This window comes from Elephas maximus, chromosome 8 (assembly GCF_024166365.1).
Source record: "Elephas maximus indicus isolate mEleMax1 chromosome 8, mEleMax1 primary haplotype, whole genome shotgun sequence".
NCBI lineage: Eukaryota > Metazoa > Chordata > Mammalia > Proboscidea > Elephantidae > Elephas > Elephas maximus.
Genome location: NC_064826.1, coordinates 68,931,687 through 68,951,498, shown reverse-complemented (window position 1 = coordinate 68,951,498; position 19,812 = coordinate 68,931,687). Strand labels below are relative to the sequence as shown.

General features: G+C 38.6%; 1 protein-coding gene across 11 annotated transcripts in view; it reads left to right on the top strand.

The window, feature by feature from the left end:
* The window catches only part of ICA1 (islet cell autoantigen 1), a 144,875-nt gene that overhangs the window by 21,403 nt on the left and 103,660 nt on the right, over positions 1–19,812 (top strand). For 7 of the 11 annotated variants that reach the window (XM_049893312.1, XM_049893309.1, XM_049893307.1 and 4 more), the window contains exons 3-5: positions 3,831–3,996; positions 8,678–8,750; positions 19,324–19,447. In XM_049893312.1, the coding sequence (XP_049749269.1) occupies positions 3,831–3,996; positions 8,678–8,750; positions 19,324–19,447 (363 nt within the window). The remainder of the gene's footprint in view (positions 1–3,830; positions 3,997–8,677; positions 8,751–19,323; positions 19,448–19,812) is intronic. The other 4 variants (XM_049893311.1, XM_049893308.1, XM_049893318.1 and 1 more) reach the window with 1 other exon arrangement.

Genomic DNA, 19,812 nt, shown 5'->3' with positions numbered 1-19,812 from the left:
TTTAGATGGAAAGAAGTTGTAGACAAAGCAGGGGGAAGCAGGGAGTACCAGTGATAAACTTGCTGTCAATATTTGGAGTATCTGGTAACTTTTACAAAATTCCATTTAATTCTCAATTCTTTGACATTTATCTTTTATATACTTTTTTATTTGATTTTTTTTTGTGTGCTTTTCCTGAGGAATGGCTTGCTGCTGTTTATTTTAAGCATTTATACTTAAGAATTTAAAATTGCTAACACCAAAACACTGTAACAAATTTTAAGCATGGTATTTTTCAGCCTCTTATCTCTACTTCTGCAATCACTTAAGTGTTGACCAAAATGGTAGAGTGGAGACAGCATTTGTGTCTGGCTTTGTCTCTGACCCACTGACGTGCCTTGAACCAACACCTCTTTAGGGTTTAGTTTCTCAGCTTTCTGATAAAGTTTCTAAGTTTCCTCATTCTACATTTTGTGGTTTTGGACAAAATTAGAAAGAGTTAATTAGCCCCCTTTGCATAATCACATAAGAAAGTACTTCCTGAAGAATGTTTTGTTGTTAGGTGCTGTCAAGTTGATTCCGATTTATAACGACCCTATGTTCTATAGAATGAAACACTGCTCGGTCATGCACCATCCTCACAATCATTGCTATGTTTGACCCCCATTGTTGCAGCCACTGCGTCAGTCCATCTCATGAGGGTCTTCCTCTTTTTCACTGACCCTCTACTTTACCAAGGATGATGTCCTTCTCCAAGGACTAATCCCTCTTGATAACATGTCCAAAGTACATGAGATGAAGCCTCACCAACCTCACTTCTAAGGAGCATTCTGACTGTACTTCTTCCAAGATAGATTCATTCACACTTCTTGCAGTCCATGGTATATTCAGTATTCTTCGCAAGCACCATATTTCAAAGGCATCAATTCTTCTTCTCTCTTCCTTATTCGTTGTCCAGCTTTTGCATGCATATGAAACGACTGAAAATACCATGACTTGGTGAGGTGCACCCTAATCCTCAAAGTGGCATCTTTATTTTTCAATGCTTTAAAGAGGTCTTTTGCAGCAGATTTGCCCAACACATGCATCGTTTGATTTCTTGACAGTTGCTTCCATGGGCATTGATTTTGGATCCAAGTAAAATGAAACCCTTGACAACTTCAGTCTGTTCTCTGTTTATCATGATGTTGCTTATTGTTCCAATTGTAAGGATTTTTGTTTTCTTTATGTGAGGTGTGATCCATACTGAAGGCTGTGGCCTTTGATCTTTATCAGTAAGTGCTTCAAGTTCCCTTCGCTTTCAATGAGCAAGGTTGTGTCATGTACATACTACAGGTTGTTAATGAGCCTTCCTCTAATCCTGATGTTGCATTATTCTTCGTATAGTCCAGCTTCTCTCATTATTTACTCAGCACGTAGACTGAACAAGTATGGTGAAAGAATAAAACCCTGATGCACACCTTTCCTGATTTTAAACCACATGGTATCCCCTCATTCTGTTTGAACAACTACCTCTTAGTCTATGTACAGGTTCCACATGAGCACAATTAAGTGTTCTGGAATTCCCATTCTTTGCAATGTTATCCGTAATTTGTTATCCACACAGTGGAATGCCTTTGCCTAGTCAGTAAAACACAGGTAAAAATCTTTCAGGTATCCTCTGCTTTCAGCCAGGATTCATCTGACATCAGCAGTGATAGCCCTTGTTCCACATCCTCTTCTGAATCTGGCTCGAATTTCTGGCAGGTCCCTATCGATGTTCTTCTGCAACTGCTTTTGATGATATTCAGCAAAATTTTACTCGTGGGTAATACTAGTGATAGGGTTTGATAATTTCTGCATTCTGTTGGATCAGCTTTCTTTGGAATGGGCACAAATATGGATCTCTTCCAGTCAGTTGGCTAGATAGCTGTCTTCCAAATTTCTAGGCATAGACGAGTGAACACCTCCAGCACTGCATCCATTTGTTGAAACATCTCAATTGGTATTCCGGTCAGTTCCTGGAGCCTTGTTTTTCGCCAGTGCCTTTAGTGCAGCTTGGACTTCTTCCTTCAGTACCGTCAGTTCTTGATCATATGCACCTGAGATGGTTGAATATCGACCAATTCTTTTTGGTTCACTGACTGTGTGTATTCCTTCCATCTTTTGATGCTTCCTGCATTGTTTAATATTTTTCCTGTTGAATCCTTCAATATTGCAACTTGAGGCTTGAATTTTTTCTTCAGTTCTTTCAGCTCGAGAATTGCTGACTGTGTTCTTCCCTTTTGGTTTTCTAACTCTAGGTCTTTGCACATGTCGTTACAATACTTTACCTTGTCTTCTCAAGACACCATTTGAGATCTTCTATTCATTTCTTTTGCTTCAACATTTCTTCTTTTAGCTTTAGCTACTGCACATTCAAGAGCAACTTTGAGAGCCTATTTTGGCAGCCATTTCGGTCTTTTATTTCTTTCCTATCTTTTTAATGACTTCTTGCTTTTTTCATGTATGATGTACTTGATGTCATTGCACAACTCATCTGGTCTTCGGTCACTGATGTTCAGTGCATCAAATCTGTTCTTGGGATGATCTCTGAATTCAGGTGGGATATACTCAGGGTCATACCTTGTCTGTCATGGATTTGTTCTAATTTTCTTCAGCTTCAGCTTGAACTTCCATATGAGCAGTTGATGGTCTGTTCCACAGTGGGTCCCTGTTCTTGTTCTGACTGATGATACTGAGTTTCTCCATTGTCTCACATCCACAGATGTAGTCAATTTGATTCCTGTGTGTATGCCATCTGGCATGGTCCATGTGTATAGTCACTATTTATGTTGGTGAAAAAAGGTATTTGCAGTGACAAAGTCATTGGTCTTGCGAAATTCTGTCATGCGATTTCTGGCATCATTTCTATCACCAAGGCTGTGTCTTCCAACTATTGCTACTTCTTTATTTCCAACTTTTGCATTCCAATTACCAGTAATTATCAATGCAATTTGATTGCATGTTCGATCAATTTCAGACTGCAGAATTTGGTAAAAATCTTTAATTTCTTCATCTTTGGCTTTAGTATTTGGTGCATGAATTTGAATAATAGCCATATTAACTAATCTTCCTTGTAGGCATATGGATACTATTCTATCACTGACAGCATTGTACTTCAGGATAGATCTTGAAATGTTCTTTTTGACAATGAATGTGACGTCATTACTCTCCAATTTGTCATTCTCGGCAGAGTACCCATATGATTGTCCAATTCAAAATGGTCAGTACCAGTGTATTTCAGCTCATTAATGCCTAGGATATTGGTCTTTATATGCTGCCTTTCATTTTTGACAACTTCCAATTTACCTAGGTTCATACTTCTTACAGTCCACGTTCTAATTATTAGTGGAGGCTTACAGCTGTTTCTTCTCATTTTGAGTCACGCCACATCAACAAATGAAGGTTCCAAAAGTATGACTCCATCCACATCGTTAAGGTCGACTCTACTTTGAGGAGGCATCTCTTCCCCAGTCATATTTTGAGTGCCTTCCAACCTGAGGGGCTCATCTTCCCGCACTAGATTAGACGGTGTTCTACTGCTATTCATAAACTTTTCACTGGCCAGTTTTTTCAGAAGTAGACTGCCAGGTCCTTCTTCTGGCCTGTCTTAGTCTGGAAGCTCCATGAAACCTATCCACTATGGGAGACCCTACTGGTATTTGAAATACTGGTGGCTTAGCTTCTAGTATCACTGGAACATGCAAGCCACCACAGTGTAACAAACTGACTGCCAAGTGGTGGAAAGAATGTTCAGATAGGTTCTTTTCAGACTAAAATGTCTTGGTCTTGAGGAAAGTCACAAATAAAACAATTTTTTTTTTTTTTAGCAGTTATCCCTGGGACTTAAATGATCGATATGCTCAAGATAAGTCAGTTGTAAATAAAATGCAACAGAAGTATTGGGAAACAAAACAGGCATTTATTAAAGCCACAGGAAAGAAAGAAGATGAACACGTTGTTGCCTCTGATGCAGACCTGGATGCCAAACTAGAGGTGAGTGCTTTCTCTCTCTCAGAACCAGCAGGCCACCTTGCTGGGATCAAGGTCTGGGCATTTACTAACTGGACAATCTTAGGTGTGGTTTTCTTTGAAAATATATTGCAAATCTGAAAAGAATCTGGGATCAGGTAAGTTGCATCCCAGCATATTTTTGAGAACGTACAAATGATCACGTAAGCACTGATGGATGCCTCAGTTTGTTTTTCAGGCACTTAGTTGGATTGCACAGCATGTGGTAGATTCTCAATAAATGTTGAAAAATTTAATGCAATCAAAGAGCCGCTGCTAGTGATATCTGAAGAATCAGAATCGGAGAGGTTTCTGAAGACCGTTGGTGTTGCTGTTATTAGTTGCTGTTGAGTCAGTTCCGACTCACAGTGACCCATGTGTGCAGAGTAGAACTGCTCCATAAGGTTTTCAAGGAAGCAGATCATCGGGCCATCTTCTGAGGCACCCGTGCATGGGTTTGAACTGCCAACTTTTCAGTTAGTAGTCAAGCACTTAACCGTTTGCACCACCTAGCCTCAAGCAAATATTTATATTTAAAAAAGAAAAAAGAATGAGACTAAAAGATCCTGAAAAGTAAAGTCTAATAAGCTTGGTATTGAACCCTGAACATCTTTAGAATGAATTGAATAAACAGATATTCAGTTAGACTAGTTAATTATGCAGTAAGTTGTATTCATATCTGATTAATCTAGAGTATTAATAGAACTGGTGGAAGGCATACTAACTCCCTGTCTTGCTGGATATTTCTGTCAATAGCTTGGATTCAGATTTAAAAAGCACACTTATCCACTCTGTTAATGACAGGGCACTGAGAGGAAGAATATATTAGATGGTCTAATAAGGATTCAGAATGATCTCTAAATTTAATACGTAAGCTAAAAGTTAATGAACGTTGAATGGGAATAATATAAAAAGCTTAAAACATCAAAATACTTTCAGAGAATGGTCACCAGATTAGTGGAAACCGTGGTTATCCTGGAACAGAGAGAGTTAAGGGGAGACATGTTGTCAATTTTATAGGAAGGTCCATGTGGAAAAGGGATTCGATTCATTCCATTCCTCTGAGAATAGAACCAGACACAGGAAGAACTTTTTATGTTGTCCAGTGAAAGCATGGGCTGGCTTGTGAGACTCTGAGTGCCCTGTTAGATGGACCTGGGCGACTATTCCAAGTCTGCCACTTACTGGCTGTAGTGACCTTGGGAGGATTACCCAATTTCTCTTATCCTCATTTCTTAATGTATAAAATGAAGGTGTAAGTGCTTACTTATTTTGGCTATTGTGAAGATCAAATTCGACCATAATTAGAGTGATGGCTAGCATTTATTGAGTGCTTATTATGTCCCAGGGACCATTCAAAGTGCCTTCCACACGTCATCTCTAGTACCTAGCCCAGCTCCTGACTCGTCTGGCTCCTGCCCCCTATCCTGAGTTTTCTCCCTCCCACACCACTTACACTGCAGGCACCACCCTCAGCCATGATGGCCTTTCTCCATTCTCAGTCCGCAGCAAGACAAGTTCACTCCCATCAAAGCATTTCCTCTGTTCTCTGCCTGCACAGTCTTTCCCCAGATTGTCCTTCCGCTGACTTCTCAAAATTCAGGTCCAGCCTACACCTCACCTTGGAAAAGCTTTTCCTGAATATGCTGTTTAAGTCTCTGCCAGTCCACCTCTAACCCCTACGTACACCACTCCTGTTGACTATTTAGCATATGACTTTGTTTAACTTTGTGCATAGTATTCATCATCCCTGGAATTATCTCAAGTGTTGATTTGTTTGTCTTCCCTCCACTATGAGGTCATTTCTGTGACAGCCTTATTCACTGCAGTATCCCCAGCCAGACATGGAGTGCATAGTCAATAACTGTTGACTAAGTAAGTGTACATGTTAGTGCAATTAATGTTAGCTCCCAGCTGCTTCTTTCCCCTGCCATTGGAAGTGTTCAAATAGAAGCTGGATTTGACAGGGATGTTCGAGGAGATTCCTGCAATGCAGAAAAATAGAACCGGGAGGTATCTGTTCTGGTTTTAGTTAAAATGTTTGTAAATTACATATGTTTTTCACATCTCATAGCTTTACTTTTTTCTTCTTAGCAGCCTAGTAAATAGCAGCATTATTCTAAAAGTAATTTCATATGTTAAAATGCTAGTATATTAAAAACAATAGAGTAGTTTTATATCTATATTTAGCTCTTGCAAGGGCACTTTAAACTGAACCTAGTGTGCTGTAATCAAAATAGCTGCTGTTCTAGGCACATAGTAGCCAAAGTACTTATCTGTGACTAATAATTTTATACATAATAGAGGTTTCTGGTACAGAAATGTTAATACTGATGTTGAAGTTTATAGGAAGAATGGGTTCCATCAATGAAACGTGAAAACAGTATACAAACCATTTTGATGTATTCTGACGCAGAATTACCCATACAAGGCTAGCTTATAAGCCAAGAATTTTATTTGGCTGGTACAGAAAGCGTGTGTGCCAAATTATAACGGTCAGTATATATATTCCTTGTGTGTATGTGTGTGTGTGTATATATATAGGGAGAGAGAATATATATTCATATATATATAGGGAGAGAGAGCATATATATACTCAGAGTTTATATACTCTCTGTATATACACATATACGTATTCCATATATTTTGTGTGTGTGTGTGTGTGTGTGTGTGTGTAAAGGGAGAGAGGAGAGAGAGATTGAATTGATTGATTTAAGGAATTGGCTCACGTAATTGTGGAGGCTGACAAGTCTGAAATTTTAAGTCAGGTAGCAGGCTGGAAACTCTAGCGGGGTATCTGTGTTACAGCCTTGAAGCAGAATTCTTTCTCTTCAGGAAACCGCAGCTTTTTCTCTTAAGGCCTTCCACTGATTGGATGAGGCCTCCCACATAAAAAAAAATATAGAGGGTAATCTCCTTTGCTTAGAGTCAACTGATTATAAATGTTAATCACATCAACAAAATGGCCTCACAGCAAAATCTAGGCTAGCATTTGACTGAGCAACAAGGCAACATAGCTTAGCCAAGCTGACACATGAAATTAACCATTGCAAGCAGATTTTATTACAATTTGTTGGGAAATCAATGCAGTAATGTTACACTAAATTTAAATATTTATCAAAATTTCATGTTAATGAAATCATATTCTTAAAAAATAGCACCTAAGTACGAGAACAGACAAAACCCACCTATGGTAACAGAAGTCCGTAAATAATTTTCATGGCAGAGGGGACTGACAGGGTGATGGAAATGTTTCACATCTTGTTTTGGATGTGGTTACGTAAGTGGATACGGTTGCCAAAACTCACAGAACTGAACGCCTCAGACCTGTGCATTTTATTGCGTTTATTGTATCCCTCAATTTTTTAAAAGTAAACAATGTGACTGAACAGCTCCTGAGCATACTTTTAAACCGCCTTGCTCCTACATCAGTTATTACATCTTAGTGATTTGTGACCAAGAATACTGTTACCAAACATTTGCTAAGGAACAGACTCAGACTGCTGGTGTTCTGTTTTGTTTTACAGGGAAGAGTGTTTTTTTTTTTTTTTTCCCAACTGGAGGAGGATACGGTTTAATGAAATGGAATTAGTACATTTATATTCTTTGTGACCAAGTTGCACCATATTAAGCTTCCTAGGAATGATTTCTAATCTTCTAAGTATGCATGCATGTATCCATTTTTATTAGATAATTTGGTCATATTTATTATGAAGCAGATCATCTGTTTTTACCCAAATATTGAAGGGCTTTATGGATCTAGGACACAATTGCTACATCACTGTGGCTCATAAGCTAGGACACGGGAAGACAGGAAGAGGGGAGACCTACCCTGCCTCATTTAGTGGCTCCTCAGAGGCAGAACGTTTGTAGGGCAGGTTTTCTAATCAATACCAGCTGTAGCCTCTGAGTTGGTGGCCAGAGGGAGGAGAAGGTGTGAAGTAACCGTTTTACTTTTTCTTGAGCTTTCTTAGTTCTGAAGCAAAAACTGAGACCGTCGTAAGTTAAAGCCTAGTTAGAGTCTTCTCAGTACAGCTGCACCTGGCTCTCAATTTCCTCTATTCTTGCCAAATATTGTGTATTAGGTTGTCTGTCTTTGTCTTTTATGAAATCATTGGGGAAATAATGAGTGATGGGGGCTGCTAGCTAAACTCCATTTCACGAGATGTCTTCTAAACAGAGCATTCAGCTGATTGATTTTTGTTTGCTTTTTATTGAGTTATATAAGCAAGCCATAAAATACATTATGATCATAAAATATGTTAATATCACCTTCTAAATATGACGTTTAATGGACAGAGCCTCCATTTTTTAGAAAAGGCAGCAAGTGGTAAAAGAAACAAAATTGGATTATGAGTGTAATTGGGCCCTTCACTTAGTATTTCTGTTTTTCAGTTATTTCAGTAGTCTGGAGGAAAACATTGTTTGGCAGATCTTAATTTAGATCTATCACAGACATGATGAATTCTGATAAATATAGAATAATAGAAACATATTAAAGGCTTGGGTCATGATCTCTGTACAGAACATCATGTAACACCAAGAGCAACTTAGGCATGTGGTTTTGTTTTTAATGGACAAGGCAAACACTAGGATTATGTTGGTTATAATTTTTATTTCACTGCTATCTGTATTATTTAGCATTGTGTTTGTGCATTTATTACAGCTGTTTCACTCGATCCAGAGAACCTGTTTGGACTTGTCTAAAGCAATTGTACTTTATCAAAAGAGGATATGTTGTAAGTATGCCATCGGGCCATTGGGAAAATTAATCAAATAAATAGACAGCAAGAAATAGTTAGCATGGTAATTTGCCTTAATATACCAGTCAGTATGTTTAGGAAGCAAGACAAGGAAACTGTTGCTTACTGTTGTTTGTCTTTACTCTTTAAGGGGTAGGGAGGAGGGTCTCTAATAATTTTATCAGAAAACTTTTAAATAGATTGTTTCAATGAAAGTACCATAATCGAAGAATTTTGTATTGGATCACCCATGGATATAAACATGCCATTTTTTTCCTCAATTATAAAAAGTTTGCTCAGTTTATATCTTGTGCTTTTTAATTTTAGAATTTTATTTTACTGCCCTGATTCTCTCATGCCCAATTCTGTTCCTTTTAAATTCATCAAATACAGAAGGTGCTTATAGTCAATTCGCTGAAACATTTTGCCGACAGTGCGTCCTGGTGAACATTTCTTATGCTGGATGCTGTGTAATTGGGGAATGCAATTTTTCAGCGCCATCTTGTCTGAAAATCATTACCAACAAAGTTATCTCTGAAATGCTAAATGCCAAGTCATATGTTACTGTTTTTAAATTTCCATTTATAGATCATTTTAATAATGTAATTTCTATATTCCTGAGACCAGAATATGAGAAGTCTCTCTATTTCTGACTGTGGGTGAACCTCTTTCTGATATGCATGAATTAGCAATTGTTTATTTTCCTTCAGTAGTAAACTTTTATTAAAAAGACTGTTTTGGGAAGTCCAAAATCATAGGACTTAGAGGTAGAATTTTAAAAACTATCTGTATTAACATTTACTAAGTGTTTGAGCTAAGACTTCTACTGGGCTATAACTCTAGGGTCTTAAGCTATGAGGAAGCCAAGACACATGGTGCACGATATTCTTCACTGGAAGTTCAAGATCCTGGAAAGTCATGGGTATCCACATGCATTCTTTCCAGGTTTCCTGTATTTTCTATTAGAAAGATTAATGTGGATGTGCACATCATTTCTGTTCAGAGGATCACTTCTTAGAGCTGTTAAAAAAGATGAAAATCTCTATGAACTGATATGGAGTTATTTTGAGTATGTATTAAGTGGAACAGGAAAAGTACAAAAGTATGCAACCCGTCATGTAAGAAAGAAAGGGGTATAATAAGGAAATATGTATGTTAAGAAAGAATAGGATATATGTATAAGCAAATATATGTGTATTCTGCTCATTATGCCAAAAAAAAAAAAAATTAGGAGAGATAAACCAGAAACTAAAGAGGTTACCAGCTGGAAGTGGGTAGGAAATGGTTGGAAAGAAGGGGGAAATGGGACTGGGGTAGAAGGAATAAGGACAGAGATGTGCTGTAGGGATACCTTTGTATAGTTTTGACTCTTGGAACCAGAGTTATATTTCACATGCTCAAAAAATGGATACTTAAAACCAACCAGGATGTGGAAGAGTCAAAAATGGAATGCAAAGAGTAACAAATGAACATAATGTACAAATGAGTAACATAACTGCACTGATTAAAGTGGGGAAGAAAAGAATTAAGTGATTTTGAAAAACAATACTTAGGACACTAAGGCTAAAGGCAAAAAGAACTGTACACAAAAACTGTACTCTAAAAAAAAAAATTTTTTTTTAGAGAACAGTTTTTAGTAATTTATTTTTTTCCTTGCAGGGGTATGAGTTAGCAATTCTGAACCTACTTTATGTGTATACTACCCATAACCTGTTGCCGTTGAGTGGATTCCACCTCATATCGACACTGTAGGACAGAGTAGAACCATCCCACAGCGTTTCCAAGAAACGCCTTTGGGTTTGAACTGCCAACCTTTTGGTTAACAGCTGTAGCTCTTAACCACTACATCACTAGGGTTTCCATGTGTATACTCGGGTTGGAAAATAAGAAAATGTATTGTAAATAATGAGCGCCAAATTTCTCACTGCCAGTAATAGAAACAAATTACAAATGAGGGAACTGGGAATACTAGAATGAACGCTGCTGCATTAGAATCAGAGGCATCAGTAGGAACTTGTGGTTTTTAGTGTATACACAGAGAAAGAAATAAATTTAGATGATTGGGTATGCATGGATTAGTATGTTGTTGTTTTTAGGTGCCGTCGAGTCAGTTCTGACTCATAGCGACCCTATGCACAACAGAACGAAGCACTGCCCGGTCCTGCGCCATCCTTACAGTCATTGTTATGCTTGAGCTCATTGTTGCAGCCACTGTGTCAGCACACTTCATTGAGGGCCTTCCTCTTTTCCTCTGACCCTGTACTCTCCCAAGCATGATGTCCTTCTCCAGGAACTGATCCCTCCTGACAACATAGCCAAAGTATGTAAGACGCAGTCTCGCCATCCTTGCTTCTAAGGACCATTCTTGTTGCACTTCTTCCAAGACAGATTTGTTCGCTCTTTTGGCAGTCCATGGTATACTCAGTATTCTTCCCCAACACCACAATTCAAAGGCATTAATTCTTCTTTGGTCTTCCTTATTCATTGTCCAGCTTCCACATGCATATGATGTGATTGAAAATACCATGACTTGGGTCAGGCGCACCTTAGTCTTCAAAGTGACGTCTTTGCTTTTCAACACTTTAAAGAGGCCCTTTGTTGCAGATTTACCCAGTGCAAAGCAGCTTTTGATTTCTCGACTGCTGCTTCCATGGCTGTTGATTGTGGATCCAAATAAAATGAAATCCTTGACAACTTCAATCTTATCTCCATTTATCATGATGTTGCTCATTGGTCCCATTGTGAGGACTTTTGTTTTCTTTATGTTGAGGTACAATCCATACTGAAGGCTGTGGTCTTTGATCTTCATTAGTAAGTGCTTCAAGTCCTCTTCACTTTCAGCAAGCCAGGTTGTGTCATCTGCATAATGCAGGTTGTTAATGAGTCTTCCTCCAATCCTGATGCCCTGTTCTTCTTCATGTAGTCCAGCTTCTCAGATTATTTGCTCAACGTACAGATTGAATAGGTGTGGTGAAAGGATACAACCCTGACATATACCTTTCCTGACTTTAAACCAATCAGCATCCCCTTGTTCTGTCCGAACAACTGCCTCTTGATCTGTGTAAAGGTTCCTCATGAGCACAATCAAGTGTTCTGGAATTCCCATTTTTTGCAACGTTATCCGTAATTTGTTACGGTCCACACAGTCGAATGTTTTTGTGTAGTCAATAAAACACAGGTAAACATCCTTTTGGTATTCTCTGCTTTCAGCCAAGATCCATCCGACATCAGCAATGATATCCCTAGTTCCACGTCCTCTTCTGAAACCAGCCTGAATTTCTGGTAGTTCCCTGTTGATATACTGCTGCAGCCATTCTGAATGATCTTCAGCAAAATTTTGCTTGCGTGTGGTATTAATGATATTGTTCTATAATTTCTGCATTCAGTTGGATCACCTTTCTTGGGAATAGGCATATATATGGATGTCTTCCAGTCAGTTGGCCAGGAAGCTGTCTTCCATATTTCTTGGCATAGACGAGTGATCACCTCCAGTGCTGCACCCATTTGTTGAAACATCTCAATTGATATTCTGTCAATTCCTGGAGCCTTGTTTTTCACCAACGCCTTCAGAGCAGCTTGGACTTCTTACTTTAGTACCATCAGTTCCTGATCATATGGTACCTCTTGAAATGGCTGAACGTCAACTAATTCTTTTTGGTATAATGACTCTGTGTATTCCTTCCATCTTCTTTTGATGCTTCCTGTGTCATTTAATATTTTCCCCATAGAATCTTTCACTGCCGCAACTTGAGGCTTGAATTTTTTCCTCAGTTCTTGCAGCCTGAGAAATGCTGAGCATGTTCTTTCCCTTTGTTTTTCTATCTTCAGCTCTTTGCACATGTCGTTATAATGCTTTGTCTTCTTGAGTCATACATTCATATATTGCCTAGGTCTGTCAGCTGAGAGGGCCTAAAAATACTAACATTCCATATCAATAAGCACGCCTAGTGCCCAGATCTTTGTTTCTAAATACCTTTAACATTACACATGAAAGGACTAGTCCTTGGAGAAATGGTTGATTTCAAAGCTGGGGCAAGGAAAATTCGAGATAAGCCTGGAATACCTTGTAGTACCAGAATATAAGGAAGTGCTTGAAAAGGATGGGTGTGTGTTGAAAGGACACAACAGCACACCTAAAGAAGATCCTAATGGTCAAACAATTTGAGCAACAAAATAACCAATGAGAGTTTTGAATTATAATCCATAGAATAAAGTAAATATCTGTTAAGTCTATGTGGAGATAAATTGATGGAAGGATGGATGAATGGATGGATAAGAAGGGGTAGCCCTTCTTTATGAAATAATTCTAATTAATAAATATAGGAAGAATGAAGGAACCACAAAATCACATTTAGGAAAATACCACAGTGAGAATTCTGCCAGGCAAGATTCACTGAAGGATGCTACAATTAGTAAGCAAAAGTTTGAGGAGAAGGGTATTTCCATAGTCATGTATTTCCCCTCAGTATTTTTAATGATTAAAAAAGGAAAAAAAAATGTAAGTTTACAGCAGAACAACCCCAGTAGACACCACCTGTATTAGTCATCTCGTGCTGCTGTAACAGAAATACCATAAGTGGTTGGCTTTATCAAAGAGAAATTTATTCTCTCACAGAGGAGTAGGCAACAAGTCCAGATGCAGGGCATCAGCTCCAGGAGAAAGCTGTCCCTCTCAGTCAGCTCTAGACGAAGGTCCTTGTCATCAATCTTCCCCTGGTCCAGGAGCTTCTCAGTGCAGAGACCCTAGGTCCAAAGTACACACTCTGCTCCTGGCACTGCTCTCTTGGTGGTACAAGGTTCCCAGGTCTCTGTGCTCACTTTTCTCTTTTCTATCTCAAAAGAGATTGACTTAATACACTGTCTAATCTTGTAGATTTCATTGATTTAACTGCTGCTAATCCATCTCATTACATCATCTCATTACATCATAGTGATAGAATTTACAACACAGAAATCACATCAGATGACAAAACGGTAGACAGTTATACACTACTGGGAATCATGACCTAGCCAAGTGGAGACAGATATTTTTTGGGGACACAACCCAATCTGTTAACCAGGTGATCAAGGTTAACATCACCAGTGATAATGCATGTTGATACATATAGACCCTGATACCATGTGCTGAGAAGGCCACTTCACCCTGTGGTACCCTTCCCAAAATCTATAATCATCACAACATCAGAGAAACCCAAATTGAGAGACATTCTGTAAAATACTAGACCAATACTCTTAAAATGTATGGAAGTCATGAAAAACAAGAAAAACTGAGGGATTATCACAGATTGAAGGAGGCTAAGGAGCCATGACAACTCGGTGCAGTGTGGGATCCTGGATGGGATCCTGGAACAGAAACAGGAGATTAATGGAAAATTTGTTAAAATTCCAGTAAGGTCTGTAGTTTAATTAATAGTATTATACCAATGTTAATTTCCTAGTTTTGATAATTGTACAGTGATTATGTAAGATGTTAACATTAAAGGAACCTAGCCCTGGTGGTGCAGTGGTTAAGACCTTGGCTGCTAACCAAAAATTGGCAATTTGAATCCACCAGCCACTCCTTAGAAACCCTACAGGCAGTTCTACTCTGTCCTATAGGGCCACACTATGAGTTGGAATCAACTCAGTGGTTTTTTAGAGGTGTTTAGGGAAGGAGGTATGGGAACTGTGTACTCTGTTTTCAATTTTACTATAAGTCTAAAATTATGTTAAAATGGTTTCTAAAATGTAGTTTGGATCATATTTCTCCCTGCTTAAAAGCCTCTAAAACCCATTGCCATAGAGTTTATTACAACTCACAGCAAGCCAGTAGAGTAGAACTGCCCCAAGAGTTTCCAAAGCTGTAAATTTTTTATGGAAACAGATTGCTATATCTTTCTCCCTCAGAATAGCTGGTGGGTTCGAACCACCAACCTCTTGGTTAGCAGCCAAGCACTTAACCACTGTGCCACCAAGGGCTCCTTAAAAACATCTATAAGTAAAATTCAGATTCCCATACCGTGGCTTATAGATTCCTATAAGATCTGGCCCAGCTTAGTTTTCCAGCCTTTTATGCTCTTTTTTTCTTGCCCACCACTTGCAAAAGGCTGCCTGAGGCCTTTTGCACTGTTCCCTCTGTTGGTATGTCCATGTCCTAATAGTCTCACAGGTGGCCCCTTCTTGTCATTTAGAGCTTAGCTTAATGGTCACCTGCTCAGAGGCACCTTTCCTGACCGCCAATCCCAGGCAGCTACCAGCCACTCTCTCTTATCCCCCCCCACCCCGCCATTGTTCTATCTGATATTGTTGTGCTTTGCATTTGTGATTGTGTTTTTTGTTTTCTGTATCCTGCTACTTGAACTTAAGTTCTATAAGAGCAGGGATTTTATGTGCCTTGTTCATCTCTAAATTCCCAGTGGCATGAAGAGTGTCTGGTATATATTAGATCATCCATAAATATGTGCTAAATGAATGATTGCTCCAACCTAATTGCTTTCATAGTTCTCTAGTTGCTTTTTTAGGGGCACATCTAAAATCTCATCAGCAACTAAGTATGAAGAGGTTTTTGTCTCTGAAATCCTAAGTCCTAGTTAAATGAAACCTTTTAAGTACAAACTTTGTGTTATCTGATACATATATTGTACCTGAATTTTAAACCTCTATAAATTAATTTCAGTATTTAAATACTTTAAAATAAGGAATGACCAATCAAAAAGCGTTGGCCATCACTAAGTGATTCAGCCTCCAGCCTGATGGAGCTCACAGTTCTTTCCACAGCCCTCTGGGCAGCACTGCCAGTTAATCAGAGTTGGTGCTTAAGATGACATGTGTTTGCCATCCCTGGTTTAATCCTCCAGTGCATAAAATGATCAAAAATGATTTTGTAACCACTTCAGCCCTTTTTGGTGTATTTAGGTAGAAATACATTTCACCACGAAATAATCCTCCAGGTATCTGGAATTGGTTTCTTCCCTAGCCTTAAGCTAAATGTATTCATTTGTATGTGACTTGGGGCTTTGACGTAAAAAAGGTGACGGTAGCCTCATGCTATTATGAGTAAAATTTGAAATTCCTCTCTATAGGGAGAGATTTGTTATGGAATTGAGTGAATTATATACAGTAAAACCTGCAAAAGCTGGAACCTGTGTAAAGCTAAAAAGCTGTCAGAGAAGGAAAACTCAGATATTTCCTACTAATAGAGAAAAAAAAGTGGTAAGACTATACCCTGTCAAATCCGGAAAATTTTCGAGACCCAGAAAAACAAGGCTGTCCTGTCAAGTTCCAGCTCTCAACAGGTTTCACTGTACTAGTAAGTAGAGAGGAGAAGGAATGGAAAGAATTAAAAAGCAAAGAACCTTATAACAATAGATACTATTTTTTAAGCTATATACAACCATGGCATAAATATCAAATAAGTATTTAAAGTGAAATAAAGTATTTGGGGATAAAAAAGGGGATGACAAGGCAAAAATGATAGTTAATTCACTTACACAAGCATTTAATTAGTGCCACAAATAAGGCTTTTTGCTTATCCTGGAGAACACAAGTTTGGATGAAGTCCCTGTCTTAGAAAGCTTGGGTCTAATGGGAATTGGACACATACCCGTGCACACACACATGCATACGCTTACCTCTGATACCACCCCTACTGTGGTTAAGTGGTAAAGTAGATTCCAAGAGGACGCTGCTATTGTAGACAAATAGAATCAGCTGTTTCACAGAGGTGAGTCCCTGGATAGTACAAACAATTAACAGGCCTGGCTACTGACTGAAAGGTTGGATGTTCAAGTCCACCCAGAGATGCCTCAGAAGAAAGGCCTGGCTATCTACTTCCAAAAAAATGAGCCATTGGAAAACCCTGTGGAGCTCATTATACTCTGACACATGGGGTCACCATGAGTTAGAATTGACTTGACAGCAAATGGTTACTAGTTACTTCACAGAGTAAGTGGTGTTTGAGCTGGGCTTTGACAGATGAACTTGATTTTTGAGAGACAGAAGAGGAAGGAGGATAATCATCGATCTCACAGAAAAAAATGGATTCTAAAAGTCTCTTCTGGACTCTCCCAATGGAACGTTTAGCGTGTACTGCATTTATAAATTAACATGGAAGAGTAGCAAGCTTACCCTTCACCTTTGAACCTGAAGTTCCTGGCCAAGTTCTACAGCTGTTGTTGGAGAGGTTGTGTCAGGAAAGGGGTGCATTTTGAAAGATACCTGGATTGTTCATGAAAATGGACAAGAATTCTAGCAGCATCTGGAAAGCGGTTTTAGAGACACATGGGAGGTACAAACTGTGTAAATGTGTAAGTACAGAAATGTGGAATAAGAGTAGCGCTCAGAGCATGTCGATAGTAAGTGTGATGTTTAGGGGTTAAAAAAATTCTAGAAAGTTCAGTCTCCTGTCAGTGAGCGATTCAGCTGTTGGTGGGTGTGTGTTGGGGACCAGTGGAGCCCATTAGTCTAGGAAGGCAGCGTTTGGGAACTGGACCATTCCCAGCTCTCAGTGTGAAGTGTTTGGAAATGTGGAGCTGCCTGTCTGGATTTTCTTACAATGCTGATGTTTTACTGTTTTTCTTGTTTGCGTGGTTTGAATCTTCATAAAGCCAGGGAAAATTTTTCTTCAAGTTATGCTACCATAGAACACGTTCATTTGAGTAAGTGTACAGATATATAGTATTTGGGGATTTTTCCTTAAACAAAATTACTTGGAATTTTATTTCTCTCTCTTGGGATCCAATCTACATGAGCAATGTGACAGCCTCTTCAGAAACTACCTTTTTCTCAACTAACCTTTAATACCACTTTTAAGCCTTATTTTATTTAAATTCACTTTTTCAAAATGATATTTTCCCTTTTTCTTCTCAAGTACAAGTTTTAGGTTCTTTTCTTACCACTTGTTGATTCATCTCCTAAAATATGACTAGAACATTTTTTTACCATAAGCCTTAAAGTCTGTAAGAACCACTTTTGAAACAGGCCCTTAATTACTGTCCACATAGGAGCATACTGTTCTAGTGAGTTACTGTGTCTGTTAGGGGATGTCGTGGGGAATTAATCTGTTTTTCTGATCCACACAGAGTTATCTGGGAAGATAGTGTCTTGTAACAGAAAATTTACAAATATATCTTGTGATTCTTGAACACTGTGAATTTAAGAATTCGAAGTTTTATAACTGCTATCAGAGGACATAAAAATGTCAGTAGCATAACTTTGTTAATATTTATTAAGTTAATAGTTCATATTCAGCTACTTTAACACTATAAAAATGTACCGTACCTGTACTACCCTTGCGTTTTTTATGGTAGGTTCATATAGTAGTGGCTCATTTTCAGTTAGTGTCTTTGAAGATCCTTTAAATCTAAATGTGAAATTATAGTCTTGTAAATCTGAGTATAATAATAGAAGTGCTGTTTTTCAAAATTCTTACACATTTATCATAGAAAATTACATTTACAAATAAGAAAAAGATAATTGCTCAAGAGATTGCCACTGCTAGAATTTTTTTGCATTTTTCTATTAGCATAAATATAAAAATATACATTGATGAGATTTTTGAGCAAAAATAGATTTCTGTAGCTACTATTTATAACTTGCTTTTTCATGCGATGGGCATGGTCCCCTTTCTTTGTTACTGAAAGTCCTTCTGTAATATGACCGTTAGTGGCTGCATGACATTCCACCATCCCATTGTATAAGGTGTGCTGCATTTTTTTAAATCAATCCTCAGTGTAGGGAAAGAAAGTTGCTGCAATTACAAATAATGATACCATGATTATCTTTGTGTATACTTATATGTGTGTGTGTACACACACACACGTATGTATGTATGTGTGCATCTATATCTTTGTATCCATTTTTCTACTTAAGATGTGCTTCTGGCACTGGAAGTGCAATGTCAAAAGACAGACACAATTCTGTGACTTTTTATATTCATTGCCACATCAGCCCATAGAAATCTTTCACCACTAGTGCCGTCTGAGTTTGTCTTTAAAAATCAAGCCAAGATTAGATATAACCAATTCAGATTCAGTTCCAGCTCTGTATTTTAAAAATCAAACAAGTCATCAACCTGATGACCCACCCACCTTCAATCCCCAGCCCCACCCCTCAAATCAGAAACCTGTGTCATGGATAAGGTGTTTGAATTGCTTTACAATCAAGTAGGATGTAGCTCAGAACACAGAGACCAGAAAGTCGGCCGGAGAGAATAAGAGGAGGAGGAAGCTGGCACTACATTATAGGCAGCCACGAGATTCCCGCAGTCGTACTCAGCAAACCCAATTCCTTTGTTTCAGCTTGAAGCAGCACATTATTGGCTTGCTTTTCAGTGCAGAGGTCATTTTCTGGCTCTGATTACAGGGCCTCAAACTCACGGACAGATGTATTCAAGTGAATTTGATCTCTTGTTTTGTAAATGGAAGGATGGCATGGGAGTTAAATGGCAGGGAGAGCTTACCTTGTAGCCTGCCATTTGGATTTAATTTCATGTCATCTTTGCCTCTGGAAGAGAATGGACTTTGTGATTTTTCTCCTCTCTGTCACAAAAATACTCATTGTTCATGGTTCCATTTGGTCTTTTCTTCATCAGTCTTGTCTCAAGAAGAAAATGAACTGGGAAAATTTCTTCGATCTCAAGGCTTCCAAGATAAAACCAGAGCAGGAAAAATGATGCAAGCGACAGGAAAGGCCCTCTGCTTTTCTTCCCAGCAAAGGTGTGTGAACTTCTTTGGAGCTTTATTTTGGGGGGTCTGGAGAGACTCTGGGACCCACCCACACAGGAAGGGGAATTCCACAAGGTTCTTTAGAAAGCTCATGCCAGAGACTAAGAAGCTATCCTGTACTCAGTTGTTATTCTCTTCCCACTTAATGCTCTGATTAAGGTAATGTATATCATTTTCTCCTGCTAATTTATTTTTTTCGTATTTCTTCTCATCTATAGAAGAGATGACATATGCCAATCAATGTGAGTGCTGTCCTAGGCTCATATTTGACCCTCAGCGTTGCTCATAGCAATCAGTCTGGTCCCCTTCCAGCAGCTGATTAAAGCAGGAGCCTAATGAGACCCCATTGAAGGGTT